The following is a 26791-nucleotide window of genomic DNA, read 5'->3' on the forward strand; positions in this document are numbered from 1 at the left end:
AGGCGTGGATAACTCGCTTTTGATTGGTCGACGCGACATGGAAGAACGCTCTTGCTGACATTGGGACATGCTGTCACAAAATCCGAGGTCATCTTATTGGAAATAAACACCTCTTCAGCACCTCTTCTGCTAGCTGACACAAAGCTACAGAAATCTCAGCACACTCTTGTCCTCACTGTCATTCTAACCCCAAATTAAAACTGATGTAATGTTACCGTAATGTTACCAACACAGCAAGGTGGACACCCTCACTCCCAAATGTTTTGCTACCTTCTACCGTTCAGGGGTTGGCTCAAAAGGCATGTACAAACTGAAATGAAAATGACTTCAGATAGGTTGACTGTGAGACACAGGTGTCCCACTGGATCCAGTTTTATGTTTACTAGGTGACAGATGGACAGAGTCAACACTGGAAAACATTCAAGGCCGCAGTAGAATAATCTTCTCCAGCTTATCCGGGACTGGGTCGCGGGGGCAGCAGTCTCAGCAGTGATGCCCAGATGTCCCAATACCCTGAATACACACCTCCTACAGCTCTTCTTGGGGGACCCCGAGGCGACCCCAGGCCACCTGAGAGACGTGTCCGTCCAGCATGTCCGAGGTCTTAACCGGGGCTCTTCCCAGTGGGGCATGCCTGGAACGCATCTCTAGGAAGGCAACTAGGAGGCATCCAAAACAGACGCCCGAGCCCCGTGATCTGACTCCTCTCGATGTGGGGGAGCAGCGGCTCAACTCTGAGGGAGTGCCCAGCCACCCTGCGGAGGAAACTCATTTCCATCACTTGTATCCGGGACCTTGTTCTTTTGGTCATGATCCACAGTTCATGACCATAGGAGAGGGTGGGAACATAGATCGAGCGGTAAATTTGGAAGCCAGCCTTCCAGCTCAGCTCTTTCTTCACCACGACCGGTACAGCAAACGAATCGAATGATGGAAAATCAATGCCTAACAGGTTCAAGGAAGATGATTCTGTTGATAAAAAAATGAGAATAAATTTGGACTTGTGAATAACTCTGTTGCACTCTAATTTCCACATTTGTCAGTAGCCTCTGTGATTTACATTTTATTATCCAATTATTGATTTTATTTAATTATTTGTTGTAATGTACAACAACAGAAAAAATGGAATGACTTTGGGATTTCTTCTTTGGGATATTCTCATTCCCTTTTCATGATAAGAAGCTAATTCTCCTGCAGCATTGGCTCAACGGGACTCAGTTATATGGTTACTCTTGTGACTTGGTGTTTGTGCCATATTCAATGGCAAATGATTGATCCTCAATCCTTCAACTTCCTTGCTGTTACTAAACAAATCAGCTGCGATTTATCTGTGTCAGCCACTGAAGGTTGGACCACGAGCTGCTCCGTTCGAGTCCACCTCAGATCGCCATCCATCCTCAGTCTCTCACCCAGGACCACAAATGAATTCTTGGCCCACTCATTCTTCTCCCTCTTTTTGTCTCTTGAGAAGACACCTCACTTGAGAAACCACTGAGGCTGCTTTTTAAAGGTCTCTGTGTGGCAGGGTGACACAGGACACCACTCTGCCTTTTCTCTCACTTGGAGAGACTGGGTTTAATTGAAAAGGGGGTCCTCAGCTCCCTCCCTGATGACACCCCCTTCACCACCCTCCTCTCTCGCAGCAAACGCGTCCCTGTTTTGGCCTGGGTGGACTCCCCTGCTTGGTTCTCAGACCTCCACTGTCTGTGTGGTACCAGTAGCATTGTAAGAGGTAGACAAAGAACAGGAAGCTGGGAGGTCGGCGGGGCAGGACCGAGGGTCAGCTCAATCAGTCTCTGTATGATGGATGCAGTGCGGGGCCCAGGTCACCTGGAAACGCACCCAACATCCATTTTCTACTGCCATGTTTTAGCCATTTCTCTCACGAGTTCTTGCCCAATACAAGATCTCAATGGATTAAAATGTTTGTTATGACCTGATGACTGAGAAGATGATGCTTTTTAATACTAATACTAGAGACTAATACGATCATTTCAGATGTACATAACATATAATCTTATCTGATTCAGGAGTTACACAACAATTACATAGTTTAAATATTGAAATCATGAGGATAATCTTAAAAAAATCTTTTAAAAAATGATATGATATTATTATGATTCTAGCTGATGATCAAGCTTGCCTCCATTTTGCCGGAACTGGGGATTCGTTTGATTAAAGTCCTGGAGTTCCGAAACATCACATGATCTTCTCACCCTCTGTGTTCTAGGCATGATGTTTATTTAACAGTTGAACTGGAAGAGGTTGTCTTCCAAATCACTATTCTCTGAAATTAAAAGTGACTGCAACATTTCATCATTGAAATTGAAGCTAAAACATAAGAAAAAGGCAATAACTGGAAGCACTAAACAAAATGTTTTCAGGCCGTTTCGCACTGGTTCTTTAGTTGCCATCTTTTTCCCTGATAAATGATCTGTCAGACAGAAGAAGAATTAAGGTACCAACTGCATCGCTTTCAAGGTTCTCTCTCTATCTTTCTCTGGTCTCAGAAGTAGAGTAAAATATCAAGGCCCCCTTCGCTCACCCCAGCATCTTTCTGTGGGGGGTTGGGGAGGGGGGCACGGTCGTCCTGGAGACCCCTATCTGTGGGAAGCCTTCCAAACATGACAGTGGCGGGTTTACTGACTCAAGGTGGCACAACAGAGCCCAAAAGGGGGACAATGGCAGCACCATTAGTGCTAATGGGGGACACATGTAACTGGATTAGTGTGAGGACACCTGCGGGGACCACATGCAGAGACAGTACACACTCGCACCGCCGAGCCATCCTCTCGCCTCAAAATAGAAGTCTGCTGCCTGACCTCTGGTCCTGAAGTGCTCACTGTAGAGACTCAAGCTACAACTCAGAAGGATCTGCTCTTGCTTATGATGAATCCATGAGGTATTGAGCAGAACACACACTAGAGAGAGAATGAGGTGGACTGTCTCGATATGAGGACGCTATAAACAGGCATCCGAGACAACTTCTGTAGCTTATTTATAGCTTCAGTGATCAACGTTCACTTACACTATAGGTTCATTACTCTGTCGTGATTTAAAACAACAAGCAGTTCAGCGTAGCTTTGTCAGTGTCAGTCTGAACATTGATTTCTAGAGCTGTAGCTGCCATTGAAATCACATTGTTTACCGAGCTAGACAAGACAAACCGTGATAAATCAAGATCGAATATTGATAGAAACGTAAAGAAAACCAAATGGCCTACGAAAGAGTTACTCCAAAATACAGCACAATACATGAAGAGGATGTCAGGTGGATACTCCCCGGACACTTCCTGGTCACCGCAGCCATCAAAAAGAAATAAATCTAAGACAGACGTAAATCAAAACCCATTGCCGGACTCTGAATGGTCCAGGGTTGTCTTGCCCTCCCAGTCCCTCACTGCTCATCCCTCATTCCCACTCTGCCGCCTCCCCCTTCTGCAAATTCCTCCACTCTGCTGAAGACGCCCAGTCAATTAATAAGACATTGTCTCCGCCCCACGGAGCCCGTGCACAAGGGGCCACCCAGGAGCCGGTGGGCTTTCCTCTAAAGCTGCTTCACTGGTGGCCTCCAGGAATGCCAATCGCTTTGGGAATGGGGAGAGCGGGTAGGCAGTGGATGAGGGGTGAGGGGGGGCTGGGATAATAGAAACAGCCCCATCATGCTCATGTGCGGGGCGAGCCAGTCAAAAATTGGAGGGCAACAAAAGGAAATGCGTTCCACTCCCAAGGATTGGAGGCACTTCACCCTGCCGCAGTCCAGTCCAAACCAGACGACACACACGCCCGACACGGACACAAAGTTACCATCATTCCAGAGGCCCTACCCGAACGCTGCTCAGTAGCTTACGGGCATTAGAAATAAACCTCAAAAGAGGGGAAAAAACCAGCACCTGAAAATAAGAATCATTTCCTTCAACACAGTCCACAACACAGAGATGAATCCTCTTAAACCCAAGAGAATCCAACCCCAAAATTTCCAGCTAATTTAACTCTCAATTCGGAGACAATATGAGTTCATGTGATGCAATTCTTTATCAGTACAGTCCGTCATTTGTATAACATTTACTTCATATATTTCAGGCTTTTATTCATAATATTTTCACCCACCCAATCTAATATTCCCTGCTGGGTATTGAAGTCCCCAAATTGCTGCGGATTTGTTTTTCAGGGTCAATACAATTGATTGTTAGGTTTAAATTTCCCTCTTATTGTGTTGACTGACGTCCTCCACTACCATTCATTTTGTGTACGCCGTTTTCGCCATCTCCTTTTAATATAAAGTACAATACTCTCTGTCAGATCCTTGGAAAGACAGCATAATAAAAGAATGTTTTTTTCTACTGCAGTTTCAAACCTTTCTGGTTTATTCATTGTGCGCACCATTTCAATAACCTAGCGAACCCTAAACACGTCTATAGGTCACTTGTCTAGCTGAACTCGCTACTTCACTCTCGCCCGGCATCCTCATGCTGAGCTTCATGAGGTCGTCACTTCATGAACACGTCAACAGTTTTCCAGCAGGTGACGGCATCATGAAGCTCATTTGTGTTTGCAGTGCTGTCAAAGCCAGTGGTGGCTACTACGAGTAATCTAAAGGATATTTTGGGTTAATTATCTTTTTTTTTGTTCCAGCACAATTCCATACATCCTCCTTCAAATATTTCATGTCTGCAGTATGGACCTGCGTAATAGAAAATAGTAAAAATAAAGAAAAATTGAAACCTGAAAACACTGAGCGAAGAAGCAGTGTCCATTGTCTTAGTTAAGCTCGGCAGCTTGAAAGACAGAGCGATCATGAAAGTTCTGGGGGAGTGGCCTGTTAGCAACCAGTCACATAGAGACGAGGCACACTTGATGGGGATGGGGAATACGAAGTGAAAAACATGCCCAGAACACCTAACAACTGAGGCCCACTAGGATCCCCAGCCTTCTCTCAATGTAGAGAAGCCTCTTTGCATCAAGATCCAAAGTTCGTGACCCCAAATGAGAGTGTAGGAGGTTAGTGATTCAACTGTAACCTATTCAACCATCTTGGTAACTCTGTTCAGCATCAAACACAGATGCTCCTTGTGGGGACCTGTTGCCGATCCCCACAGGGTCAGGCCTCAATTTGAGGATAAAGACTTCAAAACAACAAGGTCATTTTAACTGGGTGTCAGTTTGGTTCAGAGTTCAGGTAAGCTATGTGATTTGGATGGTTAGGTTTGAGGAGGAGAGGCTGAGGAAAGGGTGACGGCCATGAGAGGTCCCCACAAGGGTAGAGAAACAAACTTGTGAGGGGCTATATTTGAAATTAAAACATGCAAGAGTGCGATCTAGAATGTAAAGCCCAGTAAAGGAAGAGCAGCATGAATACAGCTTCTGAAGTTTCCTTTTTATACATCAGGAATTCATATAACCTGTCACTTCAACTTGTGCGTGACGTGCTGAGTGCAGTTGTCCATGCGTTTCAATGGTAAACATCTCCCCATTCACTTTCTTCATGTATATTTCTGTCTTCATTTGTTCGGTGCATCAGCTGAAATCTTGATGATGGATGTCAGAGTGCTGATCTGAACACTTGACCATCAAACACAGCATGTAATGGATTAGAATGCCCATATGAACCGATGGCTATAAAAAGATGGAGCAGATTCAGAGCATAATGACTTCCGCCTGCAGCAAAAAAAAAAAAAACGTGCTGACAAACGTAGCAGATTCAGCAGAGCCAAAGTGCTCTGGAACAGCATCGTCTATACAGCAGCAAGTGGAGTGAGCCCCCTGCTGAGTAGGTGCTCCAGAGAACACGCCTGTTTTTCTCTCGTACTCTGTAAAGAAGCTAAGATAATGGCTCACATTTACTCAGTTGAGTGCACATGGAACAAAAAGATGAATGTCAAACATCATCTGTTATAAAATCATGAGGAACAACATAGATGAACATGATCTCCATGTGAAATTGAAGAGGAATCAGGTCCATTCAAAGTTAAAGCTATGATTATTTCAAATATTAAGTATACTAAATATAAATAATAAGGCTGATGTCATCAAGCCTTTTGGAGATTAAGTTAACTAAATCGTGTGATAAGTCTATGATGCACTGCAGTTTGATATCGACAGAACTCACACATGCTGAATTGATTCCACCCACCTTTCTTTGTCTTTAATAATAAACATTATTTTAGGAACTGTGTGGCCTGAAATGTTTTGTTTTATCTGTGCCAGAAGGTGAGTGAGTTTGAAGAGCGCTCTGCGTTGGCAATGAATAGTAATTACAACACGTTGAAAATGCTTGTGAAAATGTTCTGCTCATTTGAAGCCAAATATAAATGATGTCGATCATGTTCATTCTCTAGTTTAATAGCACAGCTGTAGGGATGAATCAGCGAGTTTGGATTAATACAGATTTCATAAATATAAAAAGGACAGATGGAAGGACGGCGTTGAGCGCAGGCGTGTGTTGCTCATATGAAGAGCAAATGCAAAAGCTGTGTCCACTTGCTTAGATTCACATTTGTGTACTTACTGTAGCAACTTCAACTGAGAAGTTCTCGCTCAGAGGTGTGACGTAACTGTCGTTTTGTTTTCAAACTTAACTTCATGAAAATGCGCGTTGGTTCAGAAAACTCCGGCTTAAAATGAGCGTATGGACGACAGCATGCAAAGAGACGCATTAGAAAAAAATCCAAGTGACGAAACGCTCAACAGTTCCTCCCTACAGAGTGGTCACGACGGGCAGTTTTCTGTCAAACACCGCCATCTAGAGGCCAAACGCCAAACCAACGTTGAATTACAAAAAGCTCAACATGAACGTCAGCTTCCCTCTCCGTCTGAGGAAATGAACATAACGCTGTTCTTCAATCTCAACAATGACATAGTTATGTCATCCATCATGCGAGAGAAAGGCAACACTACTGTTCGCCCTGTGCAAAGAGAAATCGTGCAGTTTAAATCCAAAGTCACTTCTACTACACTTTCACTCCACATTCCCTGGATGTTTCAAAGGTCCTTCAGCAACCAAAACATGTCCCGCCAAGATAAATACCAGAGGGAAGGGACACCAATTAAATCAGCACACATGGCTTTGTTTTTCTTCTTCTCAGTCCCTCAGTAATGTGTCAGCGGAACAGCTTTACATTTAGGATGAAACGACCTCACTTCCTGTGTCAGCGGAACAGCTTTACATTTAGGATGGAACGACCTTACTTCCTGTGTCAGCGGAACAGCTTTACATTTAGGATGGAACGACCTCACTTCCTGTGTCAGCGGAACTGCTTTACATTTAGGATGAAACGACCTCACTTCCTGTGTCAGCGGAACAGCTTTACATTTAGGATGGAACGACCTTACTTCCTGTGTCAGTGGAACAGCTTTACATTTAGGATGGAACGACCTTACTTCCTGTGTCGGCGGAACAGCTTTACATTTAGGATGGAACGACCTTACTCCCTGTGTCAGCGGAACAGCTTTACATTTAGGATGGAACGACCTTACTCCCTGTGTCAGCGGAACAGCTTTACATTTAGGATGGAACGACCTTACTTCCTGTGTCAGCGGAACAGCTTTACATTTAGGATGAAACAACCTTACTTCCTGTGTCAGCGGAACAGCTTTACATTTAGGATGAAACGACCTTACTTCCTGTGTCAGCGGAACAGCTTTACATTTAGGATGGAACGACCTTACTTCCTGTGTCAGCGGAACAGCTTTACATTTAGGATGGAACGACCTTACTTCCTGTGTCCGCGGAACATTTAGGATGAAACGACCTTACTTCCTGTATCAGCGGAACATTTAGGATGAAACGATCTTACTTCCTGTGTCAGCGGAACAGCTTTACATTTAGGATGAAACGACCTTACTTCCTGTGTCAGCGGAACAGCTTTACATTTAGGATGGAACGACCTTACTTCCTGTGTCAGCAGAACAGCTTTACATTTATGATGAAACGACCTTACTCCCTGTGTCAGCGGAACAGCTTTACATTTAGGATGAAACGACCTTACTTCCTGTGTCGGCGGAACAGCTTTACATTTAGGATGGAACGACCTTACTTCCTCTGTCAGCAGAACAGCTTTACATTTAGGATGAAACAACCTCACTCCCTGTGTCAGCGGAACAGCTTTACATTTAGGATGAAACGACCTCACTCCCTGTGTCAGCGGAACAGCTTTACATTTAGGATGAAACTACCTTACTTCCTGTGTCAGCGGAACATTTAGGATGAAACGACCTTACTTCCTGTGTCAGCGGAACAGCTTTACATTTAGGATGGAACGACCTTACTTCCTCTGTCAGCAGAACAGCTTTACATTTATGATGAAACGACCTCACTCCCTGTGTCAGCGGAACAGCTTTACATTTAGGATGGAACGACCTTACTTCCTGTGTCAGCGGAACATTTAGGATGAAACGACCTTACTTCCTGTGTCAGCGGAACAGCTTTACATTTAGGATGAAACTACCTTACTTCCTGTGTCAGCGGAACATTTAGGATGAAACGACCTTACTTCCTGTGTCAGCGGAACAGCTTTACATTTAGGATGGAACGACCTTACTTCCTGTGTCAGCGGAACAGCTTTACATTTAGGATGGAACGACCTTACTTCCTGTGTCAGCGGAACATTTAGGATGAAACGACCTTACTTCCTGATGAAACTTGAGAGTCCTCCCTGTGTCCGGGTCTCTTGACTTGACGTTTCCCCCTGTCTTCTCCTCTTCCTCTGTCATAATATCGAAAGGGAAGTTAATATTTTGATCACAAAGTGTGAATCCTGTCAGGAAGAGAAACACCTGAATTACAAATGCATGAGCTGATGTAAACGTCTGCGTCTATTTCTTTACAGAAATCAGAAAAGCAGCTGAGGGATTCAGCACCACGGACAGAGACACGGACCATTCACAGAGAGGAAAAAAAAGTTTCTTTTCTTCCGCGAAAATGTGATACAGAGAGATTCTTTCATTAGCATTGAATACAAAGATGCGAAGGGACTGCAACATTTGACCTGAGAACAAACACACAATGAACTAAAACACATTTTAAAAGTATCAGAATTACTCTCAGTACTTTTAAAATGAATAAATCGAAACGAAACTCATGTAAAGCCTAAACACATTCCCTGGCAGTTGGTTTAAATCGCCTAGCTGATTCCGTACTTCACACTTCGCCTCAACAGATTTGAGATCAGATGACTCGGAGGCACTTTCCACATGGCCACAAAGACAACATATAAACTACCGAAGCGGAAGTTAGAAAAACCCTGAGGACGACGTCCCTACGACTTAAATGACAAGGCGACTAAACATGGCGGTGTTTTTCATGTATGGCAAAGAACTACCCGCCATTTCTGTTGGTTTTTCTCCTTGACTGAATTGAGTCTTTAACTCGAATAGAACGGTTGAGTGGCTTCGTTTGAACGACACAGCTAATTCTAATTAAAACCCATAATGAGCATTGACTCAAGTCTCAGCAAGTACCTCTTCAGCGTTGTTTCCATTTGCAAACGTTCTTGTGTTAGTTTATCTCGACTTCGGATACATTGGAAGCTGGTTACATCCATTTCAAGAATACCGCGCTTTTTGTTTTGTTTGGTCGCAGGGATGTGACGTCACTATATAGTCCTCACGTCGCACCGTTAATGAAAACAAAATTAAGAAATATAATACTTTTACACGCAAAATGTACATTGATTTTCCCTCATTTAGACTGTGATGCTAGAAATGCTCTGACAATAAAAAAAAAATGAAGAAAGTAAACACATGAAGCCATGAGGAAACCATTTTCTCTCTGGCTGTCATTTGTGAATGAGGGATTTATGTACTCAAAGGGAATGATGAAGAGCATCCTCATCCTGTTTAGTAACGTCAAAGGTCTCTTATAAACATACTTTCTCTTGTGTTAAGGAGCCATATTAGTGAATCTCATGGGGTCATGATTTAGTGGATGAAGTCAGTCAGGACGTGGTTTCATTTTATTGTACGACTGCATGTTGCACTGCTACTTGATGTTCAAAATGATCCAAAGCTCTTGTGTTTAAAGCGAAACATATCATAATTCAGAGGCAGAATGAAACTCACTCCCTCACTCACTCCCCAGTTTTCTTTAAAAGAGGGTAGACCTATTTAAAGCCAGCGCAGAAGGATGTTTGTACGAATCCCTCCCCTTTCTGGTGACACGCTGTTATTTTCCCTACAAAGAGTGTGAGTTGTGTCCCACAGAGACGCGTCGCGAAGCGCAGTGTTTTCTTTAGAAGAAGCAGCACATCAGCTAATAGACAGAGGCTCCCAGAGGGGAGCTCAATATAGGACACTTTTCCTCGTCCTCCACTCCAGCTATTAATACACCCAAACAAAAGAAGCGGCTCAGTGGGCAACTCATGTGAACCAAGTTCGACAGGAGCTGTGTAGTCTTCACTTCAAGGCTGCCACCTTTAAACACGGCCGGTCACTTTGTTCCATCTGTTGCAGCTTTTTGGGTGGAGTGATGGAAATGAAAGCGACAGAACCTTCACGTGACTGCACAGTCAACTTCTGAAGCATTTATTTGCATATTTTGCATGAAAAGAAATATCTCATGCAGCTCAGAGCAGCTACCTTGAAAGTTAATGCTTTGGTTCAGATTCAGAGTGCATTAGAATGGAAGATGAAGGAGTGTTAGAATGCACACAGTGCTCCAGCTAATTTGAGTCCTGATTGCGCAGGAGTAAGGAACAGAAACAAACCTAAGCAGCTTCACAAAGTCATCACAGAAAACCAAGTACATGTTAACGGAACACAGATTGGGAACTATTAAAACAGACACATACTTGCAGGGAACATGAGGAAAACAGCGCGGCCTCGTCGCTGCCATGTGGCGTAGACATGCATCACACTTCTGTCAAATACGTTACACAAACCTGGTTTTCCATGGTAGAAAAACTGGCGTCTTTTGTAAAGGAAGATAAATCCCTCCCTACTAGATGAGTCTGTAGCCGTTCCCTTTCATTACACATACTCATTACACGCTCTGGTGCTACTCCATTCTTCAACGTTTGTCTACCATTTGGTCTCAAAGTGAAATGTGGTGCAACAATTTAAGCCAGTCTTGTCAATGCAACTCTCATCAGATGAATGCAAAACTGAAAAGTGAAAAGTGTTCAGAGAAGTAACTCTTAGCAGATTCAGCTCTAGAAAAGTCAGGGTAGATCAAGCTTCCAAAAAAAAGATTTCCAAACGTGCCGACTCGACACTATGCAATATGGCACGTGAGCTAAAATAACAAGAACTTTGATGCACAGCGTTCCTTTTTCGCTGCGCTCAGCTACTCAAGAGTAGCTGCTTTTAAAGGGACATAAAGCCAACAGTAACTCACAGAAAGGTCTGACTTGCCGTGTCAAATAAAAGGCTTGTATTTCTATTGCACGTTGCCTTTACATCAGAGAGATGTCCATTGTTTTTACCTTAAACAACGTCACCCCTTTTCACGCACGCACGCACACACACACACACACCTATTGAATCTAAGCTTCCATTGGAGACGGTCTGACGTCGTCTCTGGTGGATGTGTGTGAGGCCAATTGAGAATTTTCCGTTTGGGCTATTCAGCTTGATCCAATTGGTTGCAGTAATAATAAGACAATTAAGTCTGCGGTGGCCCGGCGCAAAGCCACTGCCGCGCTGAATAGTGTGACGGCAGGATCAGTGGCACATTGGCAGCGTCGTACGAGTCACACTCCCACATCACTGGCAAGAGAAGTCTAAATATAGCTCCTCTGACTCGGTCACGTTCCCTCAGGCAGGAAAAAAAAACAGATCTGAATGAGCTCTATCGAAAAATACACAAGCGCCTTTCTTCATCCGACTGTATAAAACGCTCAGCCATGTGAAGATTTCGCTCTCTCAAAATATTTCTGACAAATGAATTACACCTGCAACTAAATACCCTAATCTCTTTGAGCAGGGAACGTGATAACTGTGCCACAAAAACCAATACGATTTCAAAACAGGATGATTGACAGAGAAACAGTCGCCAAGGGACACACACACACACACACACACACACACACACACACACACACACACACACACACACACACACACACACACACACACACACACACACACACACACACACACACACACACACACACACACACACACACACACACACACACACACACACACACACACACACACACACACAGATGTACGCACAAAATATTATTTCTCTTTAAAAAGTCTTACGGTTTCACCCAGAGTAGTCTGAGCCATAAATAAGTTAATATTTACTGCAGCTTATCATAAATACTTTTCAAGTCTGTAAAATTCACATATAAATACTATGCTGTTTCTGTGGACCCACAAACAGTGACACACATTTGACACACACACACACACACAATCTGCTCTTGGATGAAATCAAATCCAGGATGTAAACACGATGACTTGCTCACGAACGAGGGGCGGTTGGACGAAGCCGACGGAGAGACTGGTGGTGTTTCTCCGGGGCAGGAGGGCAGCCCTTCCATCAGGTCCCTGATTGACAGCCAGCGAGAAAGAAAGGGTGGTCTATTGCTGGAGCTGACGGATGAGACGGGGGAGTCGTCTACGGCATGCTTGCTCTGGGAGACGTGCGGACATCCATGCAAATGACTGGGCCTCGGTCAGGGACGGGTCATCATCCATCAGCAGCTCCTCCTTCACATTCCTTCGGAGAAGTGAAAGGCCGGCGGCACTTGGTTGTCCAGGGCGACGGGTGTGTGGACGGGGGTGGTGAGAGGAGTGGTGTTGGGCGGCTGCAGGTTGGCGTCGCCTTCCGTTGACGTCTTCTCTTGAGACTGGGAGGAGGACGAGGAGGAGTGAGTGCTCTCGCTGGAGCTGCTGCGAGTCTCTGTGCTGGTGCTCGTCTTCTTCATCTTCCGGCGCTTGGCCAGCGGAGCCTTGTCCACCGTCTGCAGGCGGAAACCCTCGCGCTTGCACTTATTAAACGCCTGCGGATGGAAAGTGAAGATCTTAGAAGCAAAACTATGGCAATGATCATGTGAACAATAGTCGGCTGATCGTTCAGAAGGATCTAAGCTGCACCTTCCTGTGACCTCTGGAGACGCACACTTGTTCCACTCATGCCTCATGAGGAGGCTCCACAGACGTCTTGTTTCGATGTGGATTATTTCCTCACAATCATTTTCACCTCAATCAGCAAGTGAAAAGAAGCCATTGCTACGAAGAAGGTCTCACACACATCACCGGCTGAGGTGAACCTCACCATGTCCAGGCGAGGGGTGGGACTCCATCAGAAAAGTTCATTTAACTATTTCATATTTCACTTGATCAATGATCATAGTTTAGTTGAATCTGAACACATCGCTGTAGAACAGCCTTTGTGCTTCATTCCTGTAGTTTTATGAACGTAAAGCTTCGGTCCATCTCATCGAGTTTGATTCATCACAGATGTTTTGGTCAGGAGTGGCTCATTGGTTCCCTCAGAAAACCAGCTCGTACGTGACCAGTCGGTGTTATTAGCATCGATTACATGTGTGATCGGCCTCTAAAAAAGCCTCGGCCCTGACTGACATGTATGCGCAAAGCAGCTTGTGCTGCAGGTGAAAGCAGAGCAGCGAGCGGCCAGATGAATGGCATCAAGCCTCTCTTACATTAAAGGTAGCTTTGACGTAGGTGTGGACGGAGGCAGTGGAGGAGCCGAGGATGTCCGGGGTCATGAGTGGGTTGGAAGAGAGCTGGCTGTCGTCCTGCAGCCAGGCGTTGTAACGCAAGCCGCACATCTTAATCCGCTTGTTTGGGTCCACCGTGAGAAGCTCTGCACAAACAAGCCCAGACTCTTAATACCTGGAGGAAGTGGCTTTGACCTACTTTGGCGAATCAGCATTTAAAGACTGCTGTTTACCGCCGTTTACCTTTGCTGCGTCCCTACCTTGTATCAAGTCCTTGGCCTGCTGGGACACGTTCCTCCAGGCTTCACCTTCGAAAGAGAAATCTCCCTGCTTGATTTTCTTCATGATCTCCTCGGCACTGGTGTGGGTCAGGCTCTTCTCCTGACACTGGAAGGGAACCTGCCCGGAGAGCATGGTGTACTGGAAGCAGAGACACGGTCAATCCACGGTGACCACCAGGGAGGCAAATGAAAGATTCACCACCGATCCTCAAAACACCAAACCATCAGTAGAGCTGGAGCTTCATGGAGTTTGATGCTCTCAGTAGCCAACCATGCCTGTTACTAATTGTGAGCGCGAAGCTACATCAAGTGCAAGTGCTTACATCTGGCCTCAGATTTGTGTCGTGTGGGGGATCTGGCAAGCGCTCTCTCGCTCTGTATGTGTCTCTCCGTGGCCTCGCTTCGCTTCCCTTCCAGGCCATTGTGCACGCAGTTTGTCAGAAGCCATTTCATCACAGCTACACACACACACACACTACTCGCATCTCCCCCCAGGGGGCGACCATTCAACTCCAGAGACCATTCTGAGTGAGGATGGCTACTACGATGAGAAAGCTTGCCTTCCCTTCTGCGCACTTGTCTTCCTGGAGAACATCTTATTATAATGGCCCAGTAAACCAGCTCTGAGAGACAAACCCCTTCTGTAAACTGACAGTTGACACAACACGAGGCAGACTGATGCGCAGTAGACGCATGAAGTTCCATTTAACCATAACAGCAAATGAACTTTCAAACGTCATTCAATTATCAAGGAGAAAAACTTTCAAATAAAATGGACCTAAAATGTGACAGAGATTTCAATCAAGGTTTCTGTCTTTCCTGTGAAAGCAGTACAGGCATGATCTGCTGCTATAGTTTATTCACTGGGGATGTGTGTTCTCTTTTGGCTCGTACAGTATTGTTTTGTTTCTCTTAAAGAGGGACACACTTGTGTTTGCAGAATTGAAAGTGAAGGATGTGATACACACACCATGACACTTGGGTCACGATACGACAGTGCCTTGATAGTTCACAACGTTGTGACACTAAAAATAATAATAATAATAATCAGCCCTTCGTCCCCTGGACACAGCCCTCTAGCAGTTCAGTTCAGTAATACAGAAGCACAGTTCGGACATCTCAAACACCATCTGTTGACATCAACTGGCAGCATTGATTCAGCACAAAGTGAAAGTGAATGCAACAGTACTCGACAATTTGGCGACACCACTTTGCAACGGTGCTGAAGCCTCCCTCCCGGTTACTGCTGATACACTCCCGCCCACGCCAGCACTTTGAATGAGCTAACAAAAATGAACGTATCCGTATGAAATGTGACTCACCAGTATGACCCCCAGACTCCAGAGGTCGCAGGACTCGTCGTAGCCGTCGTATTTGAGTATCTCCGGCGCGGCGTACTGCAGGGTGAAGCAGGGCGTCTTCAGCAGCTGATTGTCTGGTGGTTTGAGGCGAGCGAAGCCGAAGTCTATGATTTTGATCTCGGAGTTCTCACTCTCGTCTGTGAAGAGCAGGTTCTACAAAGCAATTCAACACGGTGACAGCAATCATTTCTCTTGCTTCACTCAGACGCCTCTACTTTCACCAAGTGGACATCAAGACTGAGGCCGACTGTATGCTACTCTGTTGAGGTCAAACACTCCAACTCTTTCTCCGTGTAGAAATAAAAGTGTGGAAACTTCTAGAAAAATGCTTTCTGGCTCCAGAAAAGCTGTTACCTCTGGCTTCAGGTCCCTGTGCACCACTCCCACGTCGTGCATGTGACTGACGGCAGACACCAACTTGCGCATGATGCGACTGGCTTCTGTTTCACTGAAGTGCTGCTTCCTCCGGATCCTCTCCAGCAGCTCTCCTCCGCCGAGCAGCTCCAGGACCAGGTACGTGTGCAGCTGGACACACATTCGTTGCAAGTTTTAAATACAAAGCCTTTCTTGTCATGTGGTTGGACTTTTTCTAAGGAGCTTTTGTTCTCAGTTAAAACACTACACCTATTTTGAATCCATGCCTTTTGTAATCATAGAAACAAGGAAAAAACAAACCCATGTCCAATCTTTGTATCAGTGAATAAATATCACACTGTAAGTAATAATATAAGATAAAGATAAAGATAGAGATAAAGAATAAGATAAAGAAGGAAAATAAGACAACCAAGACAAAAACATGAGACAACAAAACAAAGACAATGAACACGATGGCGAAGACCAACAAAAAGATGAAGACGGTAAAGGAGACATAGATGACAAACAAGAAGAGGAACAAGAAGGTGTAAACCAATGAGAATACAAAGATGAAAAATATGACAAACAAGAGACGACCAAGTATAAGAACAAGAAGACCAACAAGACTAAATAAGAGCAAGACAACTGATTTGTCCTTGTGTTTAAAACCAGAACTCCACTTTTAATAGTCCCCGTAATGACGGCGTAGTGCGGCCATGTTTCATTCTCCTCCGACAGTGATCAAATCTGAATGAGCAGAAGCCTAAACAGTCTTTGGAATCCAAGGGTGGGGGGCGGCAAATCTTTGTTCTATTTCAGACTGCCTAATTGCAAAATCCTGTTTTTTCGGCAACGTATTAATGCTGCTCTAGTTTTAACGTGCACAGCAGAAGCCACGCCATTTTCACCAGCTCCTGTGAAAACGTGCGAGCAGCTGCAGTTACGATAAAATACGATGCAACAGCCAGCCCATGAAAGAATGTTTATGGACCCATATGAGAGGAGGAAGAACTAGCACTGCAGGGCTTCAAGGACCCCCATTAATCTGTCTTGTTCCACTTCCAGGACGGAATAAGGCTGCCGTCCCCACAGAGCTGCATGAAACCGGGTTCATAAGCGGCGTGTGCTGTACCTGGTCGTGGTAAATTTCGTGTAGCTTGACGATGTTCGGGTGGCCATCGCACAGTTTCAGAGCAGCGATCTCCCGCTGAGTCTGGGCCTCCATCCTGCAGAGAAACACAAGCAGGGAGTCGGCCCGATGTCACAGTTCATAAGGGAGAGAGAGACACGCTATTTTTACACACCTCACATGAGAGGACCACAGACTGCCATCCGTTTTTAAAGAAAATCATACACAGTTTCTTTGATGGCTCATAATGGGAGGAAGTAAACGCATTCTGCTCAGGCTTCTAGCTAGAAGGGGCCCTGAACTGCAAACCATGAAAAATGGCTGCCCTCCTGTATGCACAGCAGGATCACTTGAGCCTGTGTATTGCCCTACAACCAGTTTTCATGAAAAGAGTGTTTCCGCCCAGTAATTTCACCAAATATGATCGAAATTAGCTGTTTTTCAACCCTTGTCGCTTGGCCGCCATATTTGTTTACCCGCGTAATCTCGCAGTTATCCTCATCTCATGAGACGCCACACTCGCAGCATGGAAGCGCCGAGACAACTGTTGCTTATCTTACATAAATATATGAACAAAAATAAACAAAACTGTTGCCATTTAGCCTCTAGTAAGGCCATAAAAATAGGTATTTTTTTTTTATGAATCAGGGTCAGCAAGTAAAACAACGGCCCAGGAGGCTCCCGTATCTGAAAGTGTTACCGTGGCAACATTTGACTCAAATGTTTTCTTTTTTGTTTTTATAAAAAGTAAATATTTGCAGCTTGTTTTTTACAAAGCATTTTGTAAAGTCAGTCGTTGACATGGCGCGTCTGGAGGTGAGTGGGCTGGGGGCGGAGTTATGGCCTGACTCTGATCACTGATGTGAAGAAGCAAAACCCTGAGCAAAAGTGCCTCCATGAGCATCGCTTCCCTACCTCTTGCTGACGATCTTCACCGCATACTTCTGTCCAGACTTCTTGTGAGTGCACCTCCTGCAGATGGAGAAGCTTCCCTCTCCCAGGACGCTGTCCTTCAGGTCCATCTCATAGCTCACGTAGAAAGGTGAATCCTAAACATGACATCAGAGTCAATCTTCTTTGAAATGGAGCATATCTTTATCATATTCTGAAGAACACTTGTGTGTGTGTCTGTGTAGCGTCAGTTACAGTAGCCTCCCTGTATCTGCTCATCTCACCCTCATCATGGCACTGCGGGCCACCGCGGCCGAGCCAGGCCTCTCGGAGCCTCCGCACAGCTGAACCGGGTCATCCATCACCACATTCCTCTTGAACAGAATGGAGGGGGCCATGAAAGAGTAGCCCTGCACACAGAAACATATACAGTGTTTACATTCCGCCATGACATGAAGCAGAACTGGGATACAGCACACATGGCCTGAAGGCATAAAACATCCTGCTCATAAAACACCACTTTTTGCTGCTTTCAGGAAACGGAATGTTTGTTAAGCCACGAAAAAGAACACTGACTTGGATATTTCTTCTCATTACTCATTTCATTATTCAAGGTTTGTATGATAAACTGTGGCTGTGCCTGATGGAAGTGGCTTAATTCTGATGAGTTTTGAGGCTGAATTATTTCATAATTGAAAACAAAGTATATTAAATTAAGCTGCTTTATTTACTTATTTTTTTCCAGCCAAATAGTCATTTTGTAGAAAATTATATTTATTTATTCATTATAATCAACTCAAGGAAGGTGTGAAAATATTGCCATTGTTCGGAGAAAAATAAAAAAAATACTGCCGAAGAATGAAACCAAATATTTTGATTTTAAAAAATAGTAATTAAAAATTTATCAATAAAAGTTGACCTTGTCATTTAAATATCCATTGATTGAAACTGAAAACAAGGTTATTTTTTGCCATGGAAAACTGCCTAGAAATTGGGTGACATTTATTTTGAGAAAAAATGCTTTATTTATTTTTTTCATTTCTTCAAGAAAATTATGTTTCACAGTACAGAATTTGTTAAAATAATTAAAACAGTACTGCTTTTAAACAGGTCTTTCATGGACTATCGTACGTGTCTTATGGGATTTTTCTAATCTAGTTCTACACACAGATTTGCTAAATGTTTTATGGCACTTCAATTCCAGCATACTTCTTCGTCTCAACAGTAAATTTACGTCACCTTATAAAAAAAGCCTGGCAGTCCAGCAACAATCGGCGCTCTGGTAATTTGGTGACTGACCAGCTGTTGGCATTGTGAGGCGCTGCCTGCTACTTCCAGCTGTGGGCATCCCAGCGCTCCTTTCTCTCCCGCACAGACGCAAACACAGATGTGTGCGCTGCAGCGACGGGCGAGGATGGACGGAAGGATGGAGCATGAATGAAAGAAATGTCCCAAAATTGCCAGGCTTGAATATTTAATTCCTCCGCCGCAGAATGACTTCTGGCACCCTTAATGTCATTTTTATTTTGTTTTGTGAGACACCGTGGGGGGGCGAGAGCAGGCTTTTTTAAATTGGGATTGCTGTCGTTATCCCAGAAGATTGCTAGTCTTGCAAATTATAAAGAGCTCCAAATTTCAGAGTGTGTGAAAGGCAGCTGAGAGCGTAAAAAAGCCAAGATGAAGATGGCAATCAAAGCACGAAGGCGTAACCGAGACAGAGTTGGTGATGCTCTCCAAGTGTCACCTTTTATTCCGCCAAAGAAGCCCGTTAATGGATCTATTGATCTAGCCAGCTCAAGGATCCCGAAGGCAATCAGAGACGAAATTTCATGCAATACATCAGACAGCCATCGACTGGCAGCGACTTGTGGGCCATATTACAGTTCAAAGCAACATCTAAAATAGTTATTCACATCTGTTACTTCAATGACGGCAGCATATGGCAGCAATTACGCCAATAAAAGCCTCTTTGGTGGATTTGAATACTGATGCACGCAGAAAGACTGGTGTTGACTTACTGCACGCTTCCACAACTTCACTTGACAACTTCAATTGCTTTGGAGAGCGACAAATATAGCCACAGAGGGGGAAAACTACGAAACACAAAATTCATTTTTCTATCCGTGTCAACATTTCACAATGCCTGCAGCCGAAAAAAAACCCCCACTGAAAACATTAGCTAGAAACAGAGAATGCTGCCGTCACGTAAGGTTGGGAAGGAACCTGGAAGATGCGATCACAGTTTTGAGGAAGGGCTGCGGGCGAGTAGGTGGGGTCCATCTCTGTGAACTCCTCCGCAAAGTTGCTGACGTCCAGCTCGTCTCGGATCACTGGCTTGAATGGGGCGGGAACCTGTTTCGCTGCCAGGTCCTCCCAGTTAATTTTCTAAAGAGATAGAAGATTTTTTTTTTTTTTAGTTAATAGTACAGATGGAACTTTGCATCTTGACTTAGTGATCGTGACCGAACATGAACATGCCCTGAGGCACAACAGCCAATACATTACCTGATAAAAGGGGTGCTTCTTTACATTCTCCGCTCCGTTCAGACCAGACCCTAAACGTGTTTTGGGATCTTTGATGAGTAACCGCTGGATGAGGTCTTTGGCCAGTGGGCTCATGTCTTTGGGGAAAGGTGGGTCCCTTTTCAAAATCCTCCTTACATTTTGGGGAAACGATACAATCAGCATGTGAGCAGCATCAAGGGAAGTAAGTCAAGGAAGCGCAGAGTCCAGACCTGGCGATGTCTGTGTGTGAGTTCTCATCGCCGTCAACAGTGAAGGGAGAACCACCAGTGAGAAGTTCATACATTAAAACACCCAAACTCCACCAGTCCACGGCCTGGAGAAGGAAACAGTTGTGAGAGCGACTTTCCAACAAACATCACAGAAATCGCAGCTGAACTTTCGACTACCTTGTCGTGTCCAGACTCTCCGCCTTCCACTATTTCTGGAGCCATGTACTCTATTGTCCCACAGACTGAAAATGCCCTCTCAACCTGTTAGAACAATAACCATCTTCATCACCAAAATCAGAACTTTTATTAGCAATGTTTCATGCAACAGACTGCAGCCGCTAGTGAGGATTGCAAAGAAAAAAAAACACATTTAGTTTTAACTAAATGAATGAAAAAAAAAATGAAAAAAAATTCCACTTTCATACACATGTCAATTACCTAATCGCATGATATTCTAAAAATAAAATATTGACGATAATTTATCTTCCAATAGCCTCTGTCATAGTTTCCCTCAAAATACATTAATAATAATAAATCAAAAATGAAAGGAAGCTGAAGAAACAGGTTGAGAATATGGCAGTAAAGGCAGAAAAAAAATGGAAATAAAATAAAGAAACATTCATGAAGAAATTATGTATATATAGAAATAACAAATATAAGTTTAGAATTTATAAATTCAAACAAAACAAAATCTGAGTTTTCTTGCCACTATATATTTTAGTAATGACAAAAAAAGGGTCATATTCACCTACATATTGAAGACTTACCTGGTCAAATTCTTTACTGAGGCCAAAGTCCGTGAGGACAATGTGACCGTTTGAATCCAGCAAAATATTCTCTAGCTTCAAGTCCCTGTAAACAATCCCCAACTGCAGCAGTACCGAAAACCAAAGTTAGTTAATGCAGCAGCGCCAACAGACCAAAGGTCAGAGCAATCGATTCCACCTCGTGTAAATGCTCAAGCGCCAGGACGATCTCTCCACTGTAAAGGGCGACTTCCTGCTCCTTGAATCGGACTCTCTGCACCAGGTGTGTGAAGAGTTCGCCCCCGTTAACATAGTCTAAGGTGACGAAGAAGGTTCATAGTTAGGAGAGGGAACACAAAGGCAGACGCTGAGACCAAACACACCAACCAAGGATAAGGTGCAACTTGGTGTCCGTCTGGAAAGCATAGTGAAGCGTTACGAGGAAAGGCGACTGCCGAATGTGCTCCAGAACTTGTCGTTCTGTTCGCGTGTGCTCAGCCGTCTTGGCCTTCTGGACAATGGTGGCCTTCTTCAAAACCTTCATGGCGTACAGCTTCCCCGCATCATGGCCGCTCACTTTCCTAACCAGGAAGACTTTTCCATATGCTGTAGTTGGGAGGCAAACGCACAGGTGAGTGCAACGGACGCTCCTCAACCGCAGTCAGGAGACTTGAGCTCACCTCCAGTGCCCAGCACTTTCAGCAGCTCGAAGTTTTCGATGCCAACTCTTTCTACGTGGCCCGTCAGGTTTGCTGGAGGAAGAATGAAATTCAATACACGTCAAATACATACGTGCAACGACAACCCGAGGAGAAACAGAGGTCTGTATGGAGCTCACTGTGAGTAGCCTGGCAGCTAAGAAGAAGCTGATGTGGATGGAGTCATCAAGGTTAAAGGGCTACAGGTGACTTTTGGATTGTTGGAGGCTGGGTGGAACAAAACAAAGGTTTCTGGCTGTGTTATCTGAAAGAAGGTGGGTAATAAAAGATGGAACTCGGAGGCTGTATTCAGGAATGTATGTGAGGGACGTTCTCCTCGAGCAGGTGTGGGTTTGCCAAGGGTGCTGCTCAGGTTCCCTTCCCAGGTCCAAACACACACACACACACACACAAGGGTGGAGTGTTTTTGTAATAATAATGTTGCAATATACAATCTGCGTAATCGGAATATGTCTCAGTGACTACTCTAAACTCTTTTAATATAACTAACTAACAGGGTATGTCCGTCCATCATGTTTGCCATCAGTAAGACTGCATTGCTGTTCTCCGCTGTTTTGCCAAACTCTTGCGTTTGTGCACAAGTGCAGGGGGTAGGTTGCACTACAAATGAGCACAGAGTGAGTAAAAAATGTGCCAGGGGCAAAAGCAAAGTGCATTTGAAAGGACAGAGCAGAAACAGGGTCAGAACACAGTACGGACCAGGAAGGTTAGAGAAGGCTTTACGTCATGTTTCCCAGATGAACGGTGAGGCAGATATGAAGCCCGGCAACATATACAGTGCTTGTTCAGGGAAGGAAAGAGGAACATTCCTCACTGGTGGCTTTCACATGGGCGACATGTGAAACTGGACTGAGTGACAGTGATGTGCAGAGCTGGCGTTTTTAAGACTGGAGATGAAAAAGCTCTCAGTGAGCCATCAAATGAGGAACAAAGAACATGTCAGAGTGACGAGCATGCGCCGACATGTTGCGTCGAGAAAATGCAGTTGAATGAATGAATGAATGAATGTCAAACATCACTGCGCTTTCAACTACTAGATTGCGAGGTAGAAAACAAAGTTATCATAATAATAGGTCCTGCAAATCAAATTCATAATAGATACTTTTCATGTCCGGTCATATATATGCAACACAATGTGGTACACCTCCTTGTTGACCATTAATCACTCAATTGTATTCTGTATTATTTTTCTGAAACACAGACACTGACTGGCGCTAGCCGAACAAGTGCTGCAGTTGAGGCAGTGGGAGGGAGGCAGATGATCGTCAAGATTATAGCTGGGATAACATTACATTTTATGAAGCTGCGTGTTCTTTACTGCACAATAAAAACATTATGATTGAAAGAACCAAACACAGGGATTATTGCGTAAAACTGAATGTACACGCATTGGTGCCTGGAAAGTGTTTATCAATAACACACAGAATGAATGTAAAAGTGAATGTAAGACTTACTATTTTAGTGACTCAACAGCACCGCATGAGCCGTCACACAAATAAAAACGAACTTGTAACACCATGCCACATTTAACCATGAAAAGGTCATTACAGTCCATCAGCCATCCGCAGTGATTTCAGCGCACTGTCAGGGACTCCGTGTGTCTGTCTAAATCACAGTCTCCCACAGAGCAGCTGAGTGAGCAGCGAGCTCTTAGACGTGCGTGTCCATTGTAGTGAACACGTTCCTTCTGTCTCGCGAGCTGAAAATAGGCGCCTGAGCAATTAAAGCATCTGATTTCCACGACTCTGCGCTGTCTCCTGTTACACAGAATGATAAAGAGGCAGCTATTAGGACATGTTTCTGTGTGTGCTGTGCTATATGATTTTCAAAACGGCGATTTAAGGTCGGAGGTTCGGGTTATATAACACCCTGGTTGTGCTCACCATGCTAAGACCAAGTTTGATTTGGGTGTTTATTAATAGCCTGACAGAGTTGCCCAAGCAAATGATCCCTCACTGCGAGGCAGGAGGAACCTCCACAGGAGGGAAACGACAGTCTTCTCCTCAGTAGGCATCTCAGCTCAGACACTCAGAATGGCCACTTCATTTTAGAAAACCAACAAATTGATTTTGTATCTTGACAGTAGACTTTCTCAGACAGGTGCCTGTGCAAGTCGAGAACATGACACCTTTGTCATGGTTCAATAGTGGATCGGAAACATGGAAACGCTTGACGACAGTGATGAAACATTCTTACATGGTTTCATATACATTCTTGCCAACAAGTCGAGACCGTTAAGGACGGGTGTTTACAAGTCATTCACACCAGCAGATTGTATTAGATTACACAATCTCATCATGAGAAAGCCGACTTCAATCTATCGCTGCTTGTGTGAGAAATAAAGGATATTTTCATCCAAAGTTCTTTAGCCTATCCTTCATGTCTACTCCAACCTGGCAGATATTTTTGAGTTAATTCAAACTTTAAATCACGTTATCAACTGGGCAAATCAAGCGGTGTCAGTCATTTCCAGGCATAACTGAACAGAGTGTACTCATGACAGGAAATGTCAAGTGTTCTCTAAACTGTGTCACAGATAAGACATCATATATTTACCTCACTTTCTATTTATGCATTAAACAATAAACGTTATTTACATCCCAGTGAATTGCATTGATACATGCATTCTTTGTGTCTATCTATCTACTGAACTGATGTACAGATTCTACCAGCTTTGTTTAAAAAAAATATAACTTAAATTGTATAAATTAAGTCAGAGTTTTAGAAACAGAAACCTAAATGTAACAACAAATCAAAGCAAATCTAATGTAAAGTTGTGCAGTTCCTCCTCGCACCTTCTCTACACTGAGAGGAAATTTCAGAAATGATGGCGATAGCAGTTCAAACATTTGGAGTGGTACAACAGAAATCCACCTAAACTGTAGGATGATTATTACCTAGACTCACCACGACACGTCCTAGTTAAGTACTGAGCAGGTCTTGGTCTGCAAGTGGTCGTTAAAAAGACAAAAACAAGTGAAAGCCATAACTCGACGGACTGCATATTTCGGTTTGGTAGTGCACGCTGCGACCTGATCAGTGTTGTCATTGTGTAAACCAGCTGAAATACTGTCTAGGCTCTGACGAAACGCTTTAATCGGTGGAATTAAACGCAAACCCACGGCCATCGCGTGGAGGGGGGCTCTTTTAAGGGGCTGTATTTTGGGTCCGTGTGTGTGTTATCATACACAGGGAGTAGTGAACACCAGCTGAGGGATGTCAAGTTTACATGAGTGGGATGCAGTGTGTGTTTACATTACCTAACAGGGCTAGGAGCTAGTGCTAGCTCATCTAACTTCTCTGTGGCTGTGTGCACGGCGCGAGTGGAGTGTCATGCCACGCGATTTAGACGACAGTCGCGTCATTTGAGAAATGATCAAGACGATTCCCGAGTGCTTTTTACACGGCGTGTCCACGACCGACCGGTTATAATAAACAGTTAGCATTAGCTTGGGCTTGAGTTACTCGTTCGGCTGACAGCAGTTACTAAGCTGGTGAAGATGGTTAGGTAACATTTGTTCAACCGTAGTAGTGATGGGAGGCTCGACGTTCCTTTCATTTGGGCAACACCATTAACGTGCTCGTCACAGACGCCCATTGACAGCTGGCTAGCGGTCTCCCCTGACACGTGTCTCCAAGGATAAATAAGGTTCGTAACTGGCTGCGAGAACTAGGTCGCCGTCAAACTTACCGTTTTTCAGCTCAAGTTTCACAGTGAACAGGTCACCATCTCTGGACGATCCCTCCATAGGAGACGGCATCGCACTTTCCGAGCCCCAATAATGTGCAAAGGTGCTTTTTAGGCAAGGTTGCAGTCACCTCGCAGGCTCGTTGGCGACGCTAACATTGAAGAATGACTCCCAAAATCACAGCGCAACGAGAAATTCCCTGTTGCGGGCGGCAAACTTGACTTCTCTGAAGGCAGAATGTGGCGACCACCAGCAGAAAAAACCCAGAGGAACACACCACTCGACCACTACCACTACCTTCGCAACCAGCCACTTCCTCTTCCCTGATTGGTGTTGCTATGGGGGCTTCTGTCCGTGGATTGGCTGTATCTCCGGCGGCAACACACGCAGGTCCCGCCTCCTTCGCAGAAAGCTCTCATGTCAAAGGTCAGTAAAGACAAAACAAACGGCAACGCATTATTAGCAAACAGTTGTATTTATCGATAACGCACAGGTGACCTTGTCATCATTTCTTGATATAGTGTATTATTAATTTCATCCACGTTCTTCCTCTGGTCCGTGTCGTGGGGGCAGCAGTCAGAGTAAAGAGAGCCAGCTGTGTGAGACAGAGAAGAATACAGAGGCTTTTCTCAAATCCAAACTACTCCTGGTTATTGGGTCTGTCTTGAGTACTCCTACCAGTCGGACAAGCCCAGAAGACGACACTAGGTGTCTGGATGACGGAGCCACCTTCTTGCTGTGTGATGGATCAGCTGTTCTACTTTGAGCCTCTCAAGGATGATCAAGCATCCCAGCCTCTCTCTATGGGACACGTCAGACATGTTGAAGTGAGATCTAATTTCAGCTAAACAGTCGACCAATCATCTTTATCAAATTGAAATCGTGGCTCAACTATTCCCGAGTAAGTGACTTTTAGAGAATCAAAGTATCAAGTTTAGATACTAATCCTATTGTGGTTCTTCAAAGTGAGAGATAATCGTAAAAACCATCTGGTATGCGAACATTGTGAAACATTGCATTCTCACATTTCGAATATTTATTACTGAAACCGTTTAATGGTGACATGGCAGGTGCTTTGTCTCTCTCTTGTGGAAACATGCAGCTATTGCTGTTTTATTATTCTGTTTTTTTCAAGGAAAGTATCAAGGTTTTTGACAATATTAGAGTCATAATAAAATAATAGTTAACTAGTGTGGGCGATGTAACAATGTTATTATACAAGCATGTAATAGAAGGGAGACCGCTGGGGAGACATG

At 44.4% G+C, this 26791-nt stretch overlaps 1 protein-coding gene across 4 annotated transcripts; it reads right to left on the reverse strand.

Moving 5' to 3' along the window:
* Nucleotides 1-11995: 11995 nt before the first annotated feature.
* On the reverse strand, nucleotides 11996-25865 carry rps6ka5 (ribosomal protein S6 kinase, polypeptide 5). Of its 4 annotated transcripts, XM_053844243.1 has the most exons (18): nucleotides 25538-25865; nucleotides 21966-22053; nucleotides 21808-21879; nucleotides 21515-21733; nucleotides 21327-21442; nucleotides 21149-21250; nucleotides 20559-20642; nucleotides 20382-20485; nucleotides 20152-20302; nucleotides 19870-20031; nucleotides 17931-18056; nucleotides 17671-17804; nucleotides 16759-16852; nucleotides 15627-15797; nucleotides 15234-15425; nucleotides 13891-14050; nucleotides 13613-13776; nucleotides 11996-12949 (listed from the first exon to the last, which is right to left on the reverse strand). In XM_053844243.1, exons 4-18 carry the CDS (start codon nucleotides 21669-21671, stop codon nucleotides 12659-12661), a joined length of 2208 nt encoding a protein of 735 aa, XP_053700218.1. In that variant the 5' UTR covers nucleotides 21672-21733; nucleotides 21808-21879; nucleotides 21966-22053; nucleotides 25538-25865; the 3' UTR covers nucleotides 11996-12658. The 4 variants fall into 4 exon arrangements, with proteins under 4 accessions (XP_053700218.1, XP_053700217.1, XP_053700216.1 ...); XM_053844242.1 differs by lacking the exon at nucleotides 21966-22053; XM_053844241.1 differs by lacking the exons at nucleotides 21966-22053; nucleotides 25538-25865 and adding an exon at nucleotides 24754-25461.
* Between the last annotated feature and the right edge of the window lie 926 nt (nucleotides 25866-26791).

This window comes from Synchiropus splendidus, chromosome 16 (assembly GCF_027744825.2).
Source record: "Synchiropus splendidus isolate RoL2022-P1 chromosome 16, RoL_Sspl_1.0, whole genome shotgun sequence".
Taxonomy (NCBI): domain Eukaryota; kingdom Metazoa; phylum Chordata; class Actinopteri; order Syngnathiformes; family Callionymidae; genus Synchiropus; species Synchiropus splendidus.